Source organism: Euprymna scolopes, chromosome 1 (assembly GCF_053919585.1).
Source record: "Euprymna scolopes isolate OS-2025 chromosome 1, ASM5391958v1, whole genome shotgun sequence".
In the NCBI taxonomy this organism is placed as follows: Eukaryota; Metazoa; Mollusca; class Cephalopoda; order Sepiida; family Sepiolidae; genus Euprymna; species Euprymna scolopes.
In genome coordinates, this window is record NC_136482.1 from 72,478,298 (window position 1) to 72,497,782 (window position 19,485).

At 32.3% G+C, this 19,485-nt stretch overlaps 1 protein-coding gene across 2 annotated transcripts in view; it reads right to left on the minus strand.

Moving 5' to 3' along the window:
• Positions 1-1,132: 1,132 nt before the first annotated feature.
• LOC145240445 (protein-serine O-palmitoleoyltransferase porcupine-like) overlaps positions 1,133-19,485 on the minus strand; it is a 78,970-nt gene continuing 60,617 nt past the window's right edge. For both annotated transcript variants that reach the window (XM_080103983.1, XM_080103976.1), the window contains exons 8-13: positions 16,053-16,153; positions 10,060-10,136; positions 8,116-8,179; positions 6,830-6,915; positions 2,925-3,029; positions 1,133-1,371 (exon numbers count right to left, since the gene is read on the minus strand). In XM_080103983.1, the coding sequence (XP_079960109.1) occupies positions 1,273-1,371; positions 2,925-3,029; positions 6,830-6,915; positions 8,116-8,179; positions 10,060-10,136; positions 16,053-16,153 (532 nt within the window). In that variant the 3' untranslated portion in view covers positions 1,133-1,272. The remainder of the gene's footprint in view (positions 1,372-2,924; positions 3,030-6,829; positions 6,916-8,115; positions 8,180-10,059; positions 10,137-16,052; positions 16,154-19,485) is intronic.

Consider the following 19,485-nt stretch of genomic DNA (forward strand, 5'->3'; position numbering starts at 1 on the left):
TAGTAAGTGATAAAACAAAATTATTACCTCCTTGTACCAAAGCACCATGTATTGCCCTACTGTTGTTTTTTTTTTCTTATGAACGACTCAAATAACTTATAAATTATTTTTATTTTTCTTGAACATTCATCCAATATTAATAATGGTAATACACCAGCAGTGACAATAATAGGCCCCAAATAAAAAATATGGATTTAAATATCATGATAGATGTCTTTAAATGCATTCCATAGAATGAAGGAAGGGCAAAAAAGATAGTGTTTGTTAGACGTGATTCAAAGAACCAAGTGTTAAGGACACAAGATGGTTATTAGGATCTTCCATAATTTAAAAAAAAAAAAAAAAAAAAAAAAAAAAGGTGGATTTTCATGAATAAATTAGTGTATAAGTAAGATCCAATATGATTGAGCATTCAACAGTTTATCTTTTAATCTTTAAGGATAAATGAATTTGAAACATCTGTAAATATATAACTAAAAATAGCTGTACCTACCTGGCATTGCTTAGGATGCAATCAAGTCATTTTAATTTTATTTCTTTGCAGTTTTTAGGCAGACAACTCCTATCATAATTTTCAATTTATAGCGACTTACCACCCTCCTCTTGCTTATTTTGTAAATACTCTTAGCCGATTTAAAAATGTACAGATTATCAGTTGTCTGAGCCAGACAATTCTAAAAATAAATTGTAGCTAATTTTATGTTATTTTATTCTTTCAGGAGATTTGACACAAGGTCAAGTTTGAGTTTAATGAAAGTGTTTCTGCGGAATGAACTGAATTCAAACATGGCACACTAAAGTTTTCAGTTCATGTTGTTAACCATTTAACCACTGTTACTCCTTAAGTATATTATATTGCCAATAACATGGTACAATGACAAATCAAAATTGGCTCATCAGAAGCAATGTTTGATTTGTCAGCTTAAATGTTATCTGGGTCTGATTTGTAAAATTCAACAAGCTAACTTTATATGATAGATAAAATATAATAATTAAAAAATAATAATAGAGTCACAGACCACATTAAATATTTTCGACATTCTTGGATTAACTTGTTTCTGCAACTTGAATATGTTGGTAAGCTAAAAAAAATTTGTGAAAGGATTTTTATGATTGAATTAAAAGGAGAAAAATAAAAATTAATAAAAACATTATCAGATCTGTATTTTTTCCATTTGATATGAACAGTTTATGTGGACGAATTGAAAAAGATGGTAGGTTTTTTTTAATGTGTTTGATGGTAAATTGTAAAATGATGATATAGAATGAGTCTCATATTAACAGATGGAAAAGGTATGTTCCAATGGCCACCCAATGACTGAGATAATCCAATGATGACCATTTAGACAGAGTGTGTTTCATATCGTAGCCCTGAAAAGAGAGAAGGTAAAATCACTTGTATTGTTTGTGTTTCGAGTTGGTTATTTCTTTTCATTACATAACAAATTCAAAAGTTCCTGGTATTATTTTTCTTTAATAAACCGATCAATTAGAAAGAGTATCATTTTAACATGCTTTAATTAAAATGTATATCTAGATGTTTAACTTCTTGTCCAGAAATAAAATTTAAAAATTAGACAAAGAAAAATCTGTATCATGTATGAAACAAAAATATATTCCAAAAATCATAAACTGATTATTTTTATAGACAAACTCATTTTTAAGCGATTAATGGGAATTAGTAAGCATTACAACAAAAACCTTGCAAGTTTAAATAATTGTTGAGTTATATCCAAGATTAATTTCAAAATGGCGATGTGAGAGATGAAAAATAATACTTGATGAATTTGTGATCTTTGGAATATGATATTTTCGTTTTGTAACAGATATGTATATTATACAGATTTGTCTTTATTTTTGTTTTTTTAATATAGAGGGAATTTTGAACAAGAACAAATGTTAGTTGTAAAACCCAATGGTAGACAATCATGAAATCAGAGCAAAAACAAGTCTAAAAATAATTATTTTTGTTACTGGAAGAAATTAAAAAAAAAATTTTTTTTTTAATTGTACAATTAATTGGACATGATCCATCATGGCAAATGTAGTTTGCAAAGTTTAATAATCCAAGCACATGGATCTGAGAATCACAACCCAATCAAGTGAACTTTCATCAGTATGTGTGTGTGTGTGCGCCAAACTTTAAATTGGAAACCATTTTCTTTAATTGCAGATTTGGCAACTATGCACTATTTTGAGTTCAGCTTAGTTTGGTAATTTACCATAAAGAGACTAAGACCCAAACAAAATTTTCAAATTGTGTGTGTTACAATCAATTTATTGAGAGAAACATTTGATGAACGAATAATTTCACAAAATGAACCTGTCAGTTAGCCACCTAGTTCATGTGATTTTCTTTAAGGATATATAAAATATCATGTCTACACTGATAAATCAGACACAATACACCGCTTAGAAGGAAACATTCGACACGTTACTGCTGAAATACAGCCTAATTTAATGTGTAGACTTGTGAAAATTGGATCTCTAGATTACACCATACATGTGCAAGTCGCATGCCTGAAATTGTATTTAATGCCAATGATTAATCTTTGGAATCCACCACATATTTGTATAACTTTACCTCCTCTAAAAAACATACCATTGTCAACGATATGGTTGGTCGGTATTCAATTCTTTAATACAAGATTTTCTGACCATTGTACTTTATTCACTCAATGTAACACCTTCAGATTAGTATTTATTTAACAATTAAATCAATTTTTCATAGAACAAAAAAAAAAAAAATTTAAATTCTCTTAAAGATTGTAAAATGCATCTGGAAAAATCATTTTGCTTCCCAAGAAAAATAAAAAGCATTTATACGAACAAAGTTGACATGAGAATACGATGGAAGAACAGTAATATTAAGATTAAGGAATCAACATGTTAAGTTTATTTTATAAAATCTTTTGGAATCTTACCGTTTCTTCTTGAGAACTGCTATCAAACATGAGACCAAGGTAAGCGAGGTGGAACATAGAAAGGCCAACAAATGCCATATTTGTGGCTATCACATAAGGATTGTTCTGCAAAAGATGGTTAAGTTTATATATATATATATATATATATATATATATACACACACACACACACACAAACTAGAGGGGGGGACTTTGCCCGGTCATAAAAACCTCTTAAATATGATATTTTAATTTGTTCAGATTTTCTACGTTATTATAGAGTCATGATTTCAAAAGTAAAAAAAGTATTTAGGTTGCCATTAGCTAGAATCCTAACCGAAAGCAAAACTGTAGCATTCAAAGCTGGTGACCAATGTGACACATATGTATTGATTAAAAATTAAAAATAAACTAAGATGAATGTACAAAATGTATAACAATTTTTTTCAATTTTGACCCCTTAAAAACTACTTTAACTTGCTACAGACCATTAAAAATTTAAATTACTAAATTTTAATATATATATATATATATATATATATATATATATATATGGGTGTGTCATCCACATACAGTACTGTTTCGCTGTTTCACAGCTCATCAGTGCGGCTAGACAAGCAACTACCTCAAGCCAGGATCAAAATCTAACCGCCCAAACGACAGTCAGAGCTTCTAACCATTGCACTATTTGGCTGCTGCTATGCGAGCAGTGAATTAACAAGGTTTTGACATTGTCCAAACACACACAATCCTGAGAGATAATGAATACCTTATGTAAGGGTACATGCACACTAAGTCTATACTAAAGCAAGGTTGTTCAATCCCTAACTACACATCACCTGAACCAGTATTGCATGAGTTTAGTGAACTGGTGAATTCAAGGATAACCAAAAATACAGAGGTAAACAGAAAGATTGGGGCTACTTCAGAGATTTTTCTCTCTTAGACTGGTTTCATACCATAGGTTGAGTCTAGTTTAGACAATAGCTAGAGAGTGGATATATAGGTTAGGGTATATAGGTTCATACTATGAAGAGATGACACCCAAGCAGAGTTTTCAAATTGTGTGTGATACAATCAATTTATTGAAACATTTGATGAACAAATAATTTTAAAGTTACAAGCAAAAGATGTAATAAATTGACGTCCGAACCTCCTTGTAACCATTACATCATGCCTTTTCCTAGCAAAAAAAACTACCCGTTCTCCATGTGCAATTAATATGTAAACATGCTTCACAGGTGTATACGAGTAGCAGACATTGATGCTTGGTCAAAAGATGAGAGGGGATTGGCGGAGGCAACTAAAGTATCTCTGGCCAGAATCCGACCACTCAGAAGATCCTTGCTTTGTTTTAAAAATAAGTGCTTCGTTTAATGGGAACGTCATGCTGGAATTGTGGGAAAAACAATGTCCAAGCTTATTTGAAGATAAGCATCTGATGAATAGAGACGATCTGGATGTTATTTTGGCTGGATATCTTAAGCGATCGACTTCTGGATGGTCAAATGGTATAAATCCCAACAAAGCCCAGAATCTAGATGAAAAGATTTCAGGAGATAGGAAGAGAGGGAAGTAAGAGCCCTCCTTCTAACGAAAGAGTTGGAGTTGAATGTTTGACAGGACAGTTGATTTTCTTGAGAGCTCCTAGGCAGTTTGGCAGATTGGGGCTGAAGGACTGTCAATGATAATTGTGCTTCCAATCACAGAAAACTCATTTAGCAAGTCTGTCATTCAACCTTGGGAAAATGAGTACCACTGATAACCCCCAAGAAATAAATTATTTTATAAACTGGAGTTGTGATTTTTGTTCACAAAGGAGAAGTCCTTTGTTGCAGGGCTGACTAGATCGAACAAAAACTTTGGACTAGCATAAGTAGCACCATCATGGCCAGTGCAGTGAACACACACGGCCATGTTCATAAATCCAGTTACAACCTTCTTTATATAAAAAAGAACAAAAAAGCAATAAAAAGTATACCTATCTATTTAATTATAAAAAAAAAACTTTGTTAATCATTGCGTTCAATGCAAAATTAATTTTTCTAAATAAATATAATTTATCTGTACGCAATGTAAACTTACCCAGAAATTCTCACCTGAATGTCAAAATAATCTAACCAGAAAGTTTTCATTCAGCATTTTATCCTTTTTTCTAGTAAATCGCTTTAATTAATACCAACAAACTAATGGGAAGATATATAAGAAAATAGGGAATAAAATTACTTGAGACAGAATTGTAATTTATTGGAAACTTTGTAAAATAAATATGTAAAATGATGTGTGCATATATAAGTCCTCGCGTGAAAAAGCAGGACACAAAATGTTTTAAATAATAATAATAATAGAATAACAAAGACTTTCGCTGACGAGGACTACTATTGACCGTAACCAGTTATACAGTCCTTTTGAAATTTTCATCTCTATTTTTCTCATTATGTACTGAATATTTGTTAATGAAACCTATATGAAATATGTTCCTTATTAAATTTTAAAGATTTTCTATTCTGAAAGAAGTTAAAAAAAATTTAATCTAAAAAAGTTATTTTAAAGTTTTTGTTAAAAAATTCAGATTTTCTCATTATTCAGACCTGTATTACAAAGAGGGGGCTGCAAAAATGAGTTGTGGTGTGAGGAGAAATAAACTGAAATAGAGAGAAGGAGAGTTTTAAAATATAATCTTAAAAAGATAAGATACAAGTTAGAAAAGCATTTCATCCAAGGCATGAAAATTGTTAAACAAAATGTTTTTACTATAGACATTAAAAATAAAGGTACAAGATTTTTATAAATTTTACAAAGATATAAAAATTTAATTTAAATTGAATCAAAACATTACCTTGGATTTATTTTATGTAATGTATATTTTATTGCAATTTAAAAACATTATCTTTCATCTAGCAATTAATGATATAGATATAAAATTTTCAATTATTTTTTTTTTAAAAAGTGCAACAGAATGTACATTATATAAAATAAACCCAAGGTAATTTTTTGATTCAATTTAAATTAAAGTTTTATACCTTACTTTGTAAAATTTATAAAAGTGCACTTTGAAGATAAATAAATTTCAAATTGAATCTTGTACCTTTATTTTTAAAGCCTATAGTAAAAACATTTTGTTTAACCGTTTTCATGCTTTGGATGAAATGCTTTTCTAACTTGTATATATGTAAAGTGAGAATGTGTGTGTGAGGATACTTCTCAACCTATACACTCAACGAATTTTTGATCTACAGACTTGAAATTTGGTATATAGGGTATTTAGACATGTGGAAAACTTTTTTCTTTTTTTTAAAATCAGTTTTCATCTGGTAAAAAGGGGCTACTAAGCGATTAAAATTAAAAAATTGGTAGTGGGGAGAGGTCATTGGATTTTTAGCTGTTTGTCAACTGTTTCACGACTGCGCATGCACAAATCGTTCACATTATGTTAAGAAAGAACAAGTAGGTTTGAAAACACTTTTTAAACATGTCACGCTGGCTATTGGTTATTGTACTTGACTCACTGTCTAAATTTTAGTTTTGATCTTAGCTTGAGTATTTTTTTTTTTTTAATTACAAGAAGTGAACTGCTTAGAAAAACAATACTCGCTTTGTTCTCAGTTTCTTTCCGTTTTTTGTTTACTTCATTTTTTTTTTAATAAGAAATTTAATGTTACATATGGATTGGGACAGGAATAAAAATTGCTTCAGTCTAGAAAAATTTATCCTTCACTAACTAAGGAGAAAACAGATTAACTGTAGTATTAGAACAGATACTGCACTTTGTTTTGAGCCAAAAGACCATGTAGGCACAAATGTATTTTTTTTAAATTGAATAAAAATTGGGAAAATGTTTCACAGTCTTACTCTCGGACATCACCAGGTTTCTTCACTAGTTTTAAATATTCAAAAAATAAAAAAGTCCACAAATAAATACTTACTGCTTTATATAAGTGAGTACAATTTTCTTTACATTTCTTGGCAAGAATACATGCATCAAATATTAGAGCTAATTTCCCCCTAAAAACTGAGAAAAGAAAGAAAAAAAGATAAAATATTCATTAAAAAAAAAGAAATCAATGTTTAAAGATTTGCTTACATATAAATAAAATCACTTAAAGAAGAGATGAATAAATTTGTTAAAATTATAAGTATAACTGCAGCACTAGTAATTTGAATGGTATGTAACTATGAAGGAACACATCTATATACTACAATTATGGTTGTTATCTTGCTTGCCTGCCACCGAATAAGAGGTGGTAGATGAGAGGGAAAGTGCCTATTATGACATCACAATACTTTGTAATCCTTATTAAAATAAGTGAAGCATGCATGGTCCCCTGTGAGTGCACACTGAACAAGACATTAAAAATAAATGACTAAGTTCAGCATTTGGCCCCCCCCCCCATTTAGCCCCAAAAGTCCCCAAGGAACATCAAATTCTGGTGAAAATGAACAAACAGTGCAGTTTCAGGCCTTAACATATGTAAATTAGAGTTCTGCACCATTCAAAAAAAAAAAAAAAATGAAAAAAAAGAAATGCCCAAGTCCATCATTTGACCCACCCCCACCCACCATTTAGCCCCAACAGTCCCCAAGGCCTTAACATATTTAAATTTGAGTTCAGTACCATACAAAACTGCTAAATAGACATACACAGAAAATTTTGGACAAATAGTTCCAAAAATGGAGTGTTTTTATTAGCCCTAAAAGAGCCCCTGAGGCACACCCAAGAGTTATCACGAAGTATAGACAAACAGAATTATATAGAAATCAGTTAGTTACAACTTTTCAGAAAGTTTTATAAAAATCCAAGGCATCAATTTTTTTTTAATAAGCACAAAAGTGTCAATTTTAGCCATTTTAACCCGAAAGGCACCTCTAGCAACCAGAGTTTTCCAGGAAAATCTGTTCTGTTACTTTTTTACTCATGTTTAATGTTTATGCAAAATTTTAAAAAATTCCAAAGCATAGTTATTGAGAAAAGTGTGGATGGACAAACAGACAAGGGTGAATTTACAGGTCCACCTTTCTTTTGTTGGGCAACCAAAAAAAAAAAACAGAACTTGCATCCAATTAAGAATTTTCCTAATTAAATGCACCTACAAATCTGGTTGCTATCACAGTACCCTTATGTAATCCTTATGCTCCAGTAGCAATATACCTACTTTGAGGGTAAACACAAAGAAAAAAAAATTAGTAGACTTTAGAGTAAATAAAATCTCACCATGTTCTATGTAAGAATAGAATCCTAAGGAGAATAATACAGCTGCAAGTTGGAAGTTCAAACCCTGAAAATAAAAAATTTGAAAAAAAAATATTAAATATTCAGAACTAAATAGAACAAAGGTTTTATTTTTTTTTTAATTTTTATTCTCGGTCAAATTTGTTTGAGCAAAAATAAGAATTTTACAAATAGACTATTTTCTATATAAAAAAAAACTAATAATCAATTTTATGAGCAAATAGTAGTTATGAAAATCAAACTTTTATAGTTATGAATAACACTAACGATCTATAATCCTTCCTCAACTTCCTTGATGAAGTTTAGTAGAGTTCTATAAAAGAGATGTATTTTTGAGGAATTACTAGAATACTAGTCCCAGATTTGAAACTGCGGCCAAAGATGTTGCAGTCAGGCGTATTTACTGTCAGAATCACAGGGAATTTTATTGCTCGTAAATGTAGAGGCATTATTTTTTGTTTGTTATTGTTTGAGCATTGAAGACAAACGCGTTTACATATACATGGTGAAGCACTACATCCAAAAGTGCACGTGTAGTACATAAGATAATTATCAGTGTACGAGTCACAATGTATGCATATGTGGAGGGAACAGTGAGAGCAAATTCAAAGGCTTCGATTAATTGGTGACTAATGAAGAAGGTTAAAAGAAAAAACAAGTGAAGCATGCATGGTCCTCCGCGAGTGCACAGTGAACGAGGCATAAAAAAAAAAAATGACAAAGTTCAGCATTTACCCACCCACTCCATTTAGCCCCAAAAGTCACCACGGGGACATCAAATCCTGGTGAAAATGAACAAACAGTGCAGTTTTAGGCTTTTAGGTAACTTTGAGTTCTGCACCATGCAAAAAACGAAACGACCAAATCCATCATTACCCCCACTCTCAATATATCCCCCAAAGTCCCCAAGGCTTAACATATTTAAATTTGAGTTCAGCACCATGCAAAACTGCTAAATAGACATACACAGAAAATTTTGGACAAATATGGTAAAATAGTCCGAAAAATGGAGTGTTTTTATGAGCTCTAAAAGAGCTCCGAGGCACACCCAAGACTTATCGCGAAGTATAAACAAACAAAATTATATAGAAATCAGTTACAACTTTTCAGAAAGTTTTATAAAAATCCAAGGCATCAATTTTTTTTTAACAAGCACAAAAGTGTAAATTTAGCCATTTTAACTGAAAAGGCACCCCTAGGGGAACAATTGGAGTTTTCCCAGAAAATTCGTTCTGTTACTTTTTTTTTTTTTTTTACTCATTTCATGTTTAATGTTTGTGCAAAATTTCAAAAAATTCCAAGACTTAGTTATTGAGAAAAGTGCGGACAAAGGTGAATTTACCAATAACCTATTTTAAGCTCTAATAAAAATCACTTTATAAATTATAGGTTTTCTTTTAATACGTTTTTTTCTTCAATATTACTTTGGATTATTTGGATTACCATTCTAACCTTGGATATTATTCTCACACCTTTTTCGCCAATGTAACTTCCAATCTTCAAGTGCATTTTGTCAAACTCTGGAGAATCCTTAATTTAATCCACATAATTATATTATTCTTATTCTGTCAGCCATGATCAGGTAGAAATCTTACGTAATCCATAATTGCATCATGAGTATTGCCTGTTCAAAATTTCATACAAATTCCCAAGTTTGACCAGACACATCTTAAAGGTCAGAGGTTACATCGACTGAGACATTGCGAGAGTAATATCCAAGATGAGAACATCAATTCGAATCATCCAAAATATATAAGAATAAATAAATATAAAAGGATGTGTGTTTCTGTTGGAAGATCACATCAGTCGTCTAAACAATTCAAATTTTAAATCCTCATCCCCAAACTCCGAAACATAATTATATATTACTATCTCTTTACTCAGTTGTGAAAGTTTTTTTTTTCTTTTTTTGGATAAATGACTTACATGTAACAGAGAACTGGCGCCATAAGTGAGAAGAACAGCAGCAAAGTTACCTAAAGGGCGAGCATTCTTGAAGATGTCTGTAAAGAAAACAATAAAAATGACAGAAACATCTTGAGGAAAGATTTCTTAAATCATTACTCATTTCCTATTGTAGATTTATAAACATATGGAAAATAGAAACAAATAATTGTGGGAAATATTCGTTGCCATATTAACAAGAGATACTTTCCACAAGTCATTATCACAGACATTTAAAATATCATTTCTTACTCATTCGGAATTCTTACACGAGTCATTACTATCAGGTTGACAAAAAAGTTCTCATGCAGTTTTTAACTTTTAAATTCAGGTGAACATATCTCACAGCTCAAACAAAAATTTATTGATCGAAATAAGCACCATCAGAATTAACACACTTTTGCCAACGCTAAACAAGTGTATTTATGCCAGTAATGTAAAAGTCTTACGTTCTGGTGCCGTTTTTGATATCACTTAGGTTTTTGAAGCATTTCTCATGCAGAAAATTTTCAAGATACTCGAAAAAACAGTAGTCGGTAGTTGAGAGGTCTGGAGAGTATAGTGGAGGAGGCAGAGTTGTGTAGCCCAATTCGTTCAACTTCTGCAAGGTCGGTTTAGCAACATGTGGTCGGGCATTATCGTGGAGGAGAATTGGAGCTTTTCTGTTGACTAATGCTGGGTGTCATTGTTAAAGTTTCTAATGCATTTCATCTATTTGTTGACAGTACTTTTTCGCAGTAGTGGTTTCGCCTGCATTCAAAAAACAATAATGGATGAGACTGATCGTAGACCACCAAACAGTTAGCATAACCTTCTTTTGGTGCAACTCTGGTTTTGGGAAGTGTCATGGGGGCTTTGTCGGCGTCTAACCACAGCTGAGTGTCGCCGGTTGTTGTAAAGAATCCACTTTTCGTCACAATCGTCGAGCAATTAGTCGTTCTTGTTGCGTAAAAAAGAGAAGATAACAGTGTTTCTTTTGGTTGTCATTGAATTCATTAGGCACCCATTTATCAAGTTTTTTGTCTTTTTGAAATGGTTGGAAATCGTTGTACATGTCATGTCTAATTCAGAAACAAGTTCTCAAACTTGGCTTCGACTAAGGCTTTTAAATGATTGTTGTCAACAACTGATGGATGACCACTACGCTCATCTTCAAGACTCATTGCCACTACAAAATTTATCAAACCACTATCGTCTGTACATTCAGTAGTGGTTCTTGGGAAAAATTCTTTGTTGATATTGCAAGCTGTTTAAGCAGCTTTTTGGCCTAGCTTTAATTGAAATAAGAAAATTGTGCAAATTTGCTTTTTTCCATCTTGTATTCAGCATTCTGAAAAGACTTCATTGTTTTAAAATGATTGTAATTTAAACTTATTTGAAAATACATCATTTGAAATCAAAATTAAAAATTCTGCAAGAACTTGTAAACTTAATAGTAATTTTCTGGTCAAAACAGGTGATTTTCCTTGGAGCAACAACATGTCTCTCCAGACTTACGGCACTTTCCACTTTCAATAACTGTTGTAAATATACACACGTATCGATATTTCACACCTTTGTCATTTGTGACCTTTATCTCTATCTAGCTTTGCTCAGATGTTGAAAGTGTTTGCAAAAAATGACAAATAGTAAAAAAAAAAAAAGAAAAAAGTCTGTTATTTAAAATAAGTCTGCATTTACAATGGGCTTTTTAAAAAATTTATTTTGTTATTTCGTTTAAAAGCAAATGGCCTAATTTAGAAGTTTTTTTATCGTGTAAGGTCTATGAACCCATCTTCCATCTGGAAAGTTTCTAGTATATACAGTGGAACCTCTATATACGGAATTAATTGGTTCCGTCTTGGCTTTTGTATCTTGATTAGACGATTTATGTGTAAAATACCTTTCAGGATACAAAATATCCTAAAAGGCGTTTTAAAACACATAAATCGTCTAATCCATCCTGGGCCCTATGAAAAGACTCATTAAATTTTATAAGGGTAAAACTAGAATGAAATAAGAGCCAATAGTACCTAATCTAACAGTTAATACATGTAAATGAAGTAGGTATTAGAACATAATGCAATAATAAATTAAATTTTTAAGACGAAAATGTGGAACCTTATCTTTCAAGTAATGCAATGTCCAAACTTTACAAAACACTTAAAATTAATTTTTATTTTTTCAGTTTCTAATTATCATTACTTCTTCATTCTGCCTCCCCCCCCTCTCAGATCAATTTGATCTTCACCTTGGTTTACTGATGGCCTTTTTAAGAAACAATTGAAAAAATTGCTTCTGCCTACATTTTAATATTTTCCTGAAATGACTCGTACAAATGTCATTAAATTGTTCAAGAGAACAATCTGTGTGAACTTTTTCAGAGCGTTTATTTTCTATGAATTCTGCCAAGTTTATGATACAAAGATAGCATTTCCATAATTTCTGCCATTGTCGTATTTGCGTCCTTCTCCTTGCTGAAAGATCTGTTCCTGAACAATGTTTAGTTTCATAGTCTCCAATTCCTTCAGGTCATCTGTGGTTAGCTCCTGTTTGTGTTCCTTGAGAAGTTCATCAATGTCCTTTTCCTTGACAACCAACCCCATTGACCTTCCGAGTGAAACAATTTCCTCAACTTCAGGTTCTGGAACATCTTTATGATTTTCAACGGTTCTTGCTTCACCTTCTACAAATCTCTCAAAGTCTTGTGCGGAGATGGCATCAGGCCACAGCTTCTTCTCTAAAGAATTCAAGGTATACCTCAAAACCCCCTGCCAAGCTTGATCAATGGGCTTGAGGCATATCACAATATCAGAATAGTCCTTCCAAAATTCATGGAGGGTGAGGTTGGTGCTGTCAGTGATTTCAAAACATCACTTTAAAAGACGAAATTAGAAATCACTTGCTGGTCCATAGGTTGCAGAAGAGGGGGTAGCATTAGGTGGAATGAAAAAAACTGTGATAAAGAAATATTCTGGTAGAATATCATCAAGGCCAGGAGGGTGAGCAGGGCATTGTCCAACATCAAACATTTCACAGAGGGATAGTTTCTTTTTTTTTTTTCAGGTATACAACAATCAGACTGAATGTGAAGTTTATCCACTTGACAAAAGACAGGTTTTTGCATTAACCCTCCATATCACTGGAAGTTTCTCCTTTTGTATTTTGTGGAACTTGAAGATTCAAGGATTTTCTGAATGATACACCAGTATAGGCTTAAACTTACAGCCATCATTGGTGTTTCCAGAGAGCAAGAGAATCATATTTTTCATAGGTTTATGCCCCGTTAGCTTCTCTTCTGCGATATAAGTCCGAGGTAATTTAAAAAAAAAAAAAAAAATTGCCGTTTCATCAGTTAAAAATTTGCTGTGGAATGTAGTTTTCCTGCAGAGACAACTCATCGAATTTCTTAAAGGCTTTAGTCACTGCCATATTCAAGCTAGCAGTCTCCCCATACCACACCATTGAATGAATGCCAGTCCATCTCCTAAATTTATCAAACTGCTCCCATAAAGCCTTGAACTCTAGGGGTGCCTGCAGCAAATCCTGCAATATCTCTTTGCCTAGGTCATCTTCTGCTTGAGCACACACGAGGTCACTGACAATGGCAATGGCTTTCTGACAGATTATAGTCTTGGTGATGGTGTCTCTGGTGATCTCCTTTTCCTTAGTCTAGATAAGAATCACATCATGGACATGGTTCCTCATATTTGGAAGGACAGCCATGTCCTTAGAATGTGTTTCGTCTTTGATGGCTTCCTCCTGCTTCAGGATGGTACTAATTGTAAATGGATTTCGGCCTTACTCCTTTACAATAGCACTCAGCTGCATACCACTCTCATATCTCTTAATTATCTCTAACTTTATTTCCATGCCAGCATAATTCTTTGGATCCATGGCTACAGTACAGTTTCAATAAAGCAACAGAAAACATGACAAAAATGAATAATGCTGAATGCTCAAACGAAAGCTAGCTTGGGATAAACAAAACAATCAACTAGTGCATGATGGGAATTTTTTTTTTAATATTTCAGAGGGTGTACGATAAAAATTAAAACATCTACATTCTTCAGGTGGGGTAAATATTATAATGCGTATATTAATTTTTAAATTCTTAAAATAATTTTAATCTATGGGGAAGGGGTAAGTAGTAAAAATAAATTCAAGTCAGAGAAAAAAATTGTTTTTCAGATAAAAAAAAAAAAAATTCAACACAAATGTTTCCAGAAAATCACTAAAAATTTTTTTAATTGAATAAAATCCAGAGTTTAAAGATTTTCAAAGAATTAATTGCCTGAAAATATTCTGTCACTTGTATCTTTCATATGCTGAAAATTTTGTAAGCAGAATCTTTCTATCTAGGTTCCACTGTATATTTGTCTTTCTTTCTTTGAACCTCATTAGATGCAAGTTATTAAAACAGAAACAAAAAAATAAGATGGTTAAATAAGCATATTTTTTGTGCAAGATAAATTTAATTAAGAGTATATTTGGAGGATGTCTGATTTCTTTCCAAACACAATATCAATTCATATACTATTTTATTTAAATTATCATGTACACCTAAGAAAATTTCAAGTTAAAAGTAAAAGTACAGTAAAACTCCTTTAATTTGAACTTCCTCTAAAGTTGGACTTTCTCTCATTTGGACTTCTTCTAAACCTGTACTTTATTTAAACTTGAACTGTCTCGTCATTGAAATTATATTAGCATATTTGATGCGGAGTTGCAGTAAAAGTGTTTACATTGTTTAGTCAGATGTTGCATAGAAATGCTAATATTGGTACTATGTAATTAATGTAAATTAGCTATTGATAATTAATTTACACTAACTGTAAATTTTTTTTTCAGATTGCTATATTTAAAATAGTGTAAAACAACCCATCACAATGGCTTGCAACTGGTCTAGAAAAAATTCTTGAAACCAAACGGTTACCAACCATGCTGTTCTTAAATCACTTAATGCAAATGATGTTGAAATGTGGGTGCAACAAGATGAGAAAACTACTGATCAATATCCTGAAGGCAGTAATGGTGATGAAAATAACGACAGCTCTCATTCTCTTGACCCTAATGTAAATAACCAAGAACACTCTGATGAAGCAATATCATGAGATGACGCAGAAAAGTCTATGGAGACGGTTATAAAATTTCTAGAAAAAAGTCCTTACTTTAGTGACAACTATGTTTAGCAAGCAATGTCACTCCGAAGGGATATAATCATAAAGCTACAGAACAAAGAAATTGTAGAGTTTCGTGATCGCTTACAGAATACAATGGCAGCGTCTGAGAGCTCAATTGATGAAAATAGAAACTGCAATGAGACTCATTCAATGAATAACTAAAAAAACTGTATTTTACATAAATGTATGATTTCTGTAGATGATAACTTAGGTAATAAATACTTAACGAGTAGATTTAATTTATTTTCAATGTTTTTGTTCCTGGTAATAATATTTAACAATTCTTACTTGCAATATATCGTAAACTCAACTTAATATATACTTGAAGTATCATATAGCAATGCATTTCATTTACTATTTCTTAATTCTTAGAAATAGAAAGTTAACTGCAGCACATTTTTTTTATCATGAAACTTGAACAGCATCCTCTAATTTGAACGAAGTAGATGTTCAAATTATAGGAGCTATACTGTATTTTTATAAAGAAAAGAAAAATCTAAATATATATACGTTTTATAAAAATGTAAATTTGTTTTGCAATTTTTTATTTTTTTTAGTGGGGAAAAATTTTATTTTGAAACTAAAGTCAAATTGAAAATACATGCTTTTTTTTTTTAATACTTGTAAAGATGTGAACATATTTGATTGTTTTTTTTTCTTTCAGAACTGGAATATTGACTTACACTTGTAGCAATATTCAAAAAAAAAAAAAAATCACTGAAGAATGCATATTAGAAAGGATAAAAAGAAGTAGAAAGAGAGAGACGTTTGGAAAAGAGAGGCAAGCGAAAGGGTAAAAGGTGAGGTACTCACAGATCTTAAGCCAATAATGCATTGGAAGATTCCAGTTTGAGACTGTCTCGACAAGAGATCTGGGTAGTTCAATAAAGGAAGGGCGGGTCACAAAAAGGTCCCTGGGTAAAAGGGTCAAGATAGACAGAGTAGCTAAATTTAATTGGTAGAAGTAAGGGGAAAATGGATTAATAACAAGTCTAAAAGCAAAAAGAAATGAAAAATGAAATATAAACAAATATTAAAAACATGATAGTCAAAATGGAAAGGGAATAATAGAATTTCAAAGATTTTTGATCGACAGGATTCATGCCAATTTAATTTGTATAATATTACATTAAACTGACAATCTTGCTTGCAGATGGTGGAAGGGCAAATAATACAAGTGTTTAGACAAGTGGAATAGAGAAAGGGATAAGTGGTAAGAGGAGGGAATAGCATGAACAGCAACATAAAGGAGAGCTGGTTACAACAAAAGGTCCCTGGGTTTATAGAGTGGCTAAATTTAATTGACTTTAATTTTTCTTTCTCCTGTTTCTTACTCATGTTCTTTTGATCATTTTGTTGTTGATATTGAGGTTGATTTTTCTGAAGTAAATTAAATTAAAAAAACTTTTGGAAACATACAAGTTAAATTCTTATTTTTTAACAACAACAAATAAGAAAGTGTTTATGGAATTGGAGGACATTTATTTTACTTGTGCTGTTCTATTTGGAATCAAACTTCTTGATTTTGAAAAAAAAAAAAAAAAAAAAAAAATATGGAAGAAATCCTTAATTTCACTCCTTTTAAAAGATTGACTTTATTAGTTAATTTCTTGACAATTTTGAAATCATTGGATGAGTTTTTTCTTTAAAATATGTGGTATGCAAATACTTAAGAGATCTGACACCAACTTCTCATCTTGCATAATTCCTGCCACCTTTGATCACAGAGACTCTTAAAAATGCTAGGTTAGTATCTGGCATGTTTAGTCTTACCTCTTGGGGAGAAGGCCTTTCTTAGCATTTATTAGAAAGCCTTCTGGTGATGAGGTCATAATAAAATGCCACGATAAGCCACTTAACTAGTTTTGGAGAATACTTTTTTGTCAGACAGCTTTGTAACCCCTTCTCCCTATATCGATATCGAACGGTTTACTTTCTGGCTAGACTGTTTGGAGTCCAGGGGATTGAACATCATTGGTGGAATTTCTTTCAGGCTGAGTTTGTTTTGAAGTGATTCTACCTTTCTCTTTATTATTATGCTTCTATAAATTAACACAAACACCTTACTATTTCCTTTAGTAACATAAGAGGCCCTATGTCAAACTTTCTTGGTGTTCAGTCCTTTCTCTTAGGCAACTTTCCTCACGTCTTTGTAAGACTAATATGGATGCTTTTTAGTGATAACAATGTGGATGGTTATTTGCCGCTTGTCTGCTCAGAAGCATTTACATGATCCTGCTCTTTTTCTTTGCAGAGATTTCCTCATTGCAGGTGTCCCTAGTCTTGAATCTCATGAGTGTCCTTTTATCTGTCCGAGGTTGTCTTCACTGCATTCTATTTTCTATTTGTTCTTTTTACACTATTCCCTTTCTGACAAGGACTGCTGTTGTTGATACTATATCCAGAAATATTAATAATTGCTTAAGCTTCATCCGTTCATGATTTTAGTGCTCACCATTACGACTGTTATGCCTCTTTAGCACAGATCTAGTCAGTGAAATCTGTCTTATCTGATTCATAATTTGTCTCAAATTATCACCTTCCCAACATGGTTTCCTGGTCATGACCATCAACCACCCTGACGTGATCTTTTTCTCACTTCTGTTCGTGAATCATGTTCTAGTGACTGTTCTCCTCCATTCGATATTTCTGATCATGCTGCTGATATCGAGATCGATTTTTCTATGAAGTCTTCTGTTGGTCGTTCCTTTCATAGAAAAATTATCAGAAAGCTTTCTATGTGACGTTCCATGGGGTCCTATCTTTGGTATATCTCCTAATTGTGTTGCTTAAGAGGTTACTCACTGGCTTCTTATTGGAATTGACGCCTTCATCCCCCATTGTAAGTTTCGAATTAAACTTCTTGCTGCTTTTCATCTGTTCTTTTGGCATTGCCTATCATAATCATTATTTTAAGCAGTATCATTGAGATGCTTTTAAGGCTTCCACATAATCCTACAGAAGAGTTAGCAATGCCTGCAAGAGAGCAATCTCTGAGGCTAAGTGTAGCTATTCTCACAGAATTCGGAACTATCTCAAAAGATTGGTTCTCATCATTTTTTGAGAATCTACAATAATGTTAATATTGACAAATCTGATATTCCTCCTCTTTTTAATGATCTTCAGATTGTTTCATTTTGTAAGCATTAGGTTGATCTCTTTGCTCATCTTTTTGCTGACAATTCTTTTAGTAATGACTATGCTACAGTTCTTTCTGATTTTTCTTTTGAAAACTAATCACTTAATTATGACTTATTAAGGGCACAGATATATATATATATATATATATATATATATTAACATACAAAGTACCAATATTGGTTGGTTGTTTTTGTTTTATGGCATATCAACCCTTTTCAGATTATTTTAAAAGATTTTAAAGAAAATTTTTTTAATAGAATATATTTGTTGTTTTCAAGTCGGTTTCTATTTAACCCATACTACATAACAGGTACTACCACTCCGGGTCAGAGTGGACCTGGGAGCAATGGCAATTAAAGGGTGGCTCCACACTCCCCAAAACCTGTAAGCTGGGGCCTCACCACTGGATATAGTTTAAGGTCATATCCAGGATCGTACCAATGTTGATCTAATGAACAGACATGTGCGTACAAACAACTTATTAGGTTATTATATATTATTTTTTCTCTCTTGTCTCCTATTGAAGTTGGACATTTTTTTGAATGAATTCTGTTTGTTGCAATTTCGCTTGTGTCATCTGCTAGGAGCAGGACATCATAAACGGATCTCCTTTATCTGCACAATTGCACAAGTCAGAATGTTGTGAAAGTGATGCTATTTGCATGGACATAACACTAGGGTCCAATTGTGACACTTACGTCACCCGCGTGTCGTCTAGTGGTGGAACGCTCCCCGATTGTTGGTCTCCGTGTCTCCTTGATGAGAATGTCAGCGACCCGTACCTGAAAGAGACTCGTCGAGTGCTTCTGCAATCATGCAAAACAAATTAAAAAGACAAGTCGATATTTGTTTTTTTTTCTTATGCAAAATTCCTTGTTATTCAGAAAGGTTACAATCGTTGTTTCGTAATTTGCTATTAAGTTAGAGATTGGCCGTTTGTTAACTGCAAAGTTCTTTCTTTTTCGATAAAAACTAAATAGCTACGGGACAGGGTCAATCGATGAGGCAGTCGGCTTTTTCGCTCGTTCGAGCCCAGGGGAGCAGATCTCTCTCTCTGTGTCTGTCTGTCTGTGTCTGTCTTGCGCTCAAAACTCGCTGCTTATAT